This window comes from Engraulis encrasicolus, chromosome 12 (assembly GCF_034702125.1).
Source record: "Engraulis encrasicolus isolate BLACKSEA-1 chromosome 12, IST_EnEncr_1.0, whole genome shotgun sequence".
NCBI classification, from domain to species: domain Eukaryota; kingdom Metazoa; phylum Chordata; class Actinopteri; order Clupeiformes; family Engraulidae; genus Engraulis; species Engraulis encrasicolus.
This window is the reverse complement of record NC_085868.1, coordinates 18,610,862-18,615,861: the sequence shown is the minus strand read 5'-3', so window position 1 is coordinate 18,615,861 and position 5,000 is coordinate 18,610,862. Positions and strand designations below refer to the sequence as shown.

Below are 5,000 nucleotides of genomic sequence, written 5' to 3'. Positions count from 1 at the left end.
AAAGTCAAACTCCACGTCCACACTCTAGTCAGACCTTCAACGCAGCCTGCATTAACTAGATCCACCTTACCGTGACATATAATTAGGAGCTGCATTACAAATGCCGTGTGTGTGTGTGTGTGTGTGTGTGTGTGTGTGTGTGTGTGTGTGTGTGTGTGTGTGTGTGTGTGTGTGTGTGTGTGTGTGTGTGTGTGGGGGGTGTGTGTGTGTGTGTGTGGGGTGTGTGTGTGTGTGTGTGTGTGTGTGTGTGTGTGTGTGTGTGTGTGTGTGTGTGTGTGTGTGTGTGTGTGTGTGTGTGTGTGTGTGTGTGTGTGTGCATGTGCGTGCGTACTTAAATGCCAAACAGTAGAGCTGAGGGCCTTACATATATATTTTCCAAGTTCCACCGGAGATCATAAAAAAACATATTCTGAAAAGAAAGTGCTTACGGCCTTATCTGTTAAGGTTAAAATTACCATTAGCGAGTGGAGTCAGTGTGGAGTGGGGTGAGTTGAGGTGAGGTGCTAAGTAGGATGGGGTGATGTACTAATTAAAAATACTAGCCTGGCATCGGAGGTGGCATTTGTTTTGGGACACGCTCTGCTCTTTGAAAGGTGAAGCAGGCTCTGCTCGTGTGAGTTGCGTGCATTTTCCATAGGGCAGACAGGGCATTTGCCGTGGCCTAGTGGTAAGGGAGGTCGTCTTAAAAATTAGAGGGTTGCAGGTTCGAATCCTTTACCCTTACCTCTCCATACACCTGTATCCATGGCTGAAGTGCCCTTGAGCAAGGCACCTAACACTACATTGCTCTAGGGACTGTAACCAATACCCTGTAATGAAATGCAAGTCGCTTTTAACACCTTCAGCTGAGTTTAAGTGTAATGTACGTAATGTAATTTGCCCGTTGGACTGTTGATGTTTTTTTCCTGTATCAGTACTACGTACAGCAGGCGTCTTTGATATAGCCGAATGTTAGTTCAGTATTTTGGCTGATAGTGTCAAAATAGCACATTTTAGAAGACTTAAGTTTTGTCAAAAGGCTGTATTGTCTATCTCGATACTTGGTGAACAGGTCTTGACTAAAAATGCCACGCCTGATCTTTCATCCCAGTCCAGTCCAGCCCTGGCTGTGTGTGCTGCGATACAGACAGTGACAATGAAGCTGACGGGAGTGAATACCGCACAGTGCATGACATGTTAGAGGAGAAGAGGAGATTAGTGGAGATGCAGGTTGAGTGGACAGAGACAGAGAGCGATGAGAGGGAGAAAGAGAGAGAACAAAAGGAGCAAGGGAGCAAAATGTAGTGGAGATGAGTGTTGAATGGATAGAGAGATGGATTGAGAGAGGGTGCGAGCGAGGGAGAAGGTGAGAGTTGCTGCAGAGAGAGAGAGAGAGAGAGAGAGAGATAGAGATGAGGGACAGAGATAGGGAGGTAGAGTGATGGGGAGCGATGAACTTTGGGTGACAGAACCTTGGAATGAAATGAGAGAGAGAGAGAGAGAGAGAGAGAGAGAGAGAGAGAGAGAGAGAGAGAGAGAGAGAGAGAGAGAGAGAGAGAGAGAGAGAGAGAGAGAGAGAGAGAGAGAGACAGAGACAGAGACAGAGACAGAGAGACAGAAAGAAAGGGGTGAAGTGAAGACAATAATAAAAAAGGCAAAAAAGGATAGGCGTGTCATGCATGAATAAGTTGCCTATTTTACACATTATGGAATGGAGAGAGGCAGAGCAGGAGAGAGGGAAAGAGAGAGACAGGCACAGGTGAGGGATATGTGGGATATGATAACAGACAGGTCGAAGAGGCAAAAAAAGTTTTATTTGACACGAAGATGCATTCAGAGGCAATCTAAAAAATGTGTGCGTGCATGCGTGTGTGTGCGCTCTGTATATATGTATCCTTAAGAACTTTACTATGACCTATTGATCAATGTGGTACCAACTATCTAGTTCATGCCTGTGTATCTTTGCAACTGGTAAATTTGTGTTTATGGAAACTCAATTTTTAATTGTGAGCACAAAAGATGCATTCAGAAGCCATTTTAGGGAAATTACAATTGTTCTTCAACATTGAAATAAAATGTGTGTGTGTGTGTGTGTGCGTGCGTGCGTGCGTGTGCGTGTGCGTGTGCTTGCGTGCGTGTGCGTGTGTGTGCGTGTGTGTCTGTTTGTCTCAGTGTGTCTGTTTGTCTGCTTGTTTGTGTGTCTATCTGTATGATAACAAACCTTGTTGGCTTTGGGCGTCGTACACCCTTAGGCCGAAGAGGGGGGGCCTCTCGTTCCTCATCAGGGTCACCTGGCCCGTCAGCAGGTTCAGCTGGAATATGGAGCCGTTCATGTAGTCCGTCCAGAAGACCTGGTTCAGGTGGTGGGTTATGCCGAATGGGTGGTTCACCTCTTTGCCATTGTACACCACCTGCATAAGACAAGTGGAATGGAGTTACAATAGAATACAATAGAATACAATAGAATAGAATAGAATACCATTGAACTGCACAATGTGTGAGAATGCTCAAAGATTGAGTTTCAAAGCATCCTCCTCATCAGTAAAATATACACAGTATGTAGCCCTTTTAAACCACACAATGAAAAAACAAGTTTGAATCTTGATTTCAATCTAATAGAATAGAATTAGAATAGAATAGAATAGAATAGAATAGAATAGAATAGAATAGAATAGAATAGAGTACAATGGAATTGAATAGAATTCCATTGAACTGCATGTTACAGATTTCATTTGTTACGGTATACTGTTTCAATGTCAAAGATATTTTGTTTACATTATACTCTTCCCGCATTTTCCAATTATATGTCTTACATGTAAAATGCAACTCATTGACGTGTGGGGATTCACAAAGATTGAGTTTGACAGCATCACCCTCATCAGTAAAATATGTCCAGTGTGCAGTCTTTTCAAACCACACAATGGAAAGAAAAGACTGAATCTTTTATTCAGTCAGTTTCAAACTTTTCCACTAGTTGCAAGGCTGTGTTGTGTCCTTTAATTTTGTATACATTCATTAATTCAAGGTTTCATTCTCGAAAACAATGCCCCCATCAGTTTACAGACTGTGCAAACACAAGGGTACTGAAATCCACAGGGTTTGTTGACTTTCAGAGAGGTACTGTAGGTTATTCTGTTTTATTTTTTGTTTGTTTATTTATTTTCTGACATTAAGACACAAGTGTTAGCTATGACGTATTCATATGTTTTGTTTTTCTTCAGTTTTTCATAATGAATGTATTTTTTCCCCTTAAAACAATGTACTTCTGCACTCTTTTCCAAGAGTAGGTGCATTGGACACCAAGGCCTACGGGTCAGAATGTAAATGACACCTACACATGACCACACAGGTCTGCTGACCAAAACATTTACTTAACAAAGGAGCAGGTGCTTGCCGAAAGGACTGTGTGTGGGTGGTTTATTGTAGTCTTAACTTACCTTTGTTTTTCTGAAGAAAACAAAAACACAAAAACAATACAAAATAATAAAATCCTAATGATATAACAATAATAACTTGGTTTTATATAGCGCCTTTCATGAAGCCCAAGGTTGCTTTACAAGGAGGATTAGGGGCTGGGGAAAGGCGCAGGGTGGTTAGAGTGCATATTAAACTTTGTTAGCTTTTATCCAAAGAGATTTACTGTTATTTTTTTAAGTACAGCGTAATGTTTATATTCCCTGGAGCAGTATGGGGTTAGGTGCCTTGCTCAAGGGCACCTCAGCCATGGAGTGAGACAGGGCGTGGAAGGGTGGGATTCGAACCTGCAACCCTCTGATCTAAAGTCCATCTTTTTAACCCCTAGCCCACGGCTGCCCCTGTATTAGTAGCTAAAATGTGGACCCTACTATCAGTTACCCAAAAAACCCCAATGAAACAACATATCTCAAGCTGTGTCTCAGATGGTGCACTTGTGCACTTTGGCCACTATGTTTTAGTGCTAATTAATCCGCCACATGCACTAAAACATGGACACTGAAGTGCACAAGTGCATCATTTGAGATCCAGCATCAGTCATGCACTCACCGTCCTGTGGGTGCCATTGAGGAATATCCTCTCAATGTGGTCGTAGTAGGCGTCGCACCAGTACATGGTACCGGCCGTGTGGTCCAGGGCCAGCCCGTTGGGCCACAGCATGTTGGAGGTGACGAAGAGCTGGCGGTGGGAGCCGTCCATCCAGGCCTTCTCGATGCGTCCGATGCTGTCGTTCACCTCGTCCTCCTCCCAGTCCGTCCAGTACATCCAACTGGTGAGAACATAAGAGAGGTGGAGAGGAGAGAGGAGATGAGGACATCAAGAGGGGTGCATCTAATTATCTAACTTCCTGTCCTCGCCTTGTGCTTGTGGAATCGGGATGCAAGGCAAGATGTCATTGATGACAGAAGTTTTTATTATTATTCAATATCTTGCATAGGCACAATTCAAAGCTCATTTTCCCATTTGCGATCGGAATGTTGAATGGGGCTTAAGTCCACCAAAAGTTGTTGTCCCTAGGCTGACAATGCATAAAGTCCACCAAAAATGATTGTCCCTAGGCTGACAATGCATGAACTTCGTCTTCTCCATGGAGGTGAGGCAGGGCATCAGCTAAGCACAAGGTTACAAGCACAAGGCCACAAGCACAAGGCGAGGATGGGAGGTTAGATAATGCCACAAATGCTATGATTGGGGTCGTCCCACCAGTTCCTGAGAATACAGAGTAAGAAAGGGGACGAGGACATACTAAATGTGAAAGGAGTGAACTATGGTTGTGCTTGTCCTTGGACTATCACAGCAACCATGTGTCCACGCAAGTACGTGTCATAACATTTATATAAACTGTATGGTCACTTTGCACGAAATGTGTTCACTTTATTCATGCAATTGCATCATTAGAAAAGTTCTGTCCTTGGTGTGAGCCAATCAGTCAGATTTTAAGTGGTCTATCTTAATCTGGGTGTCTGACCCTACTTCTACACTATGAGGCAAGAGCAGACACCACTCATATCAGCAGTGAAAGCATATCAGCATTCATATTAACATAA

At 43.4% G+C, this 5,000-nt stretch overlaps 1 protein-coding gene across 1 annotated transcript in view; it reads right to left on the bottom strand.

Moving 5' to 3' along the window:
* LOC134459383 (low-density lipoprotein receptor-related protein 1B-like) overlaps positions 1–5,000 on the bottom strand; it is a 628,069-nt gene that overhangs the window by 459,005 nt on the left and 164,064 nt on the right. The window contains exons 13-14 of the mRNA XM_063211727.1: positions 4,003–4,222; positions 2,201–2,390 (exon numbers count right to left, since the gene is read on the bottom strand). Of these exons, the coding sequence (XP_063067797.1) occupies positions 2,201–2,390; positions 4,003–4,222 (410 nt within the window). The remainder of the gene's footprint in view (positions 1–2,200; positions 2,391–4,002; positions 4,223–5,000) is intronic.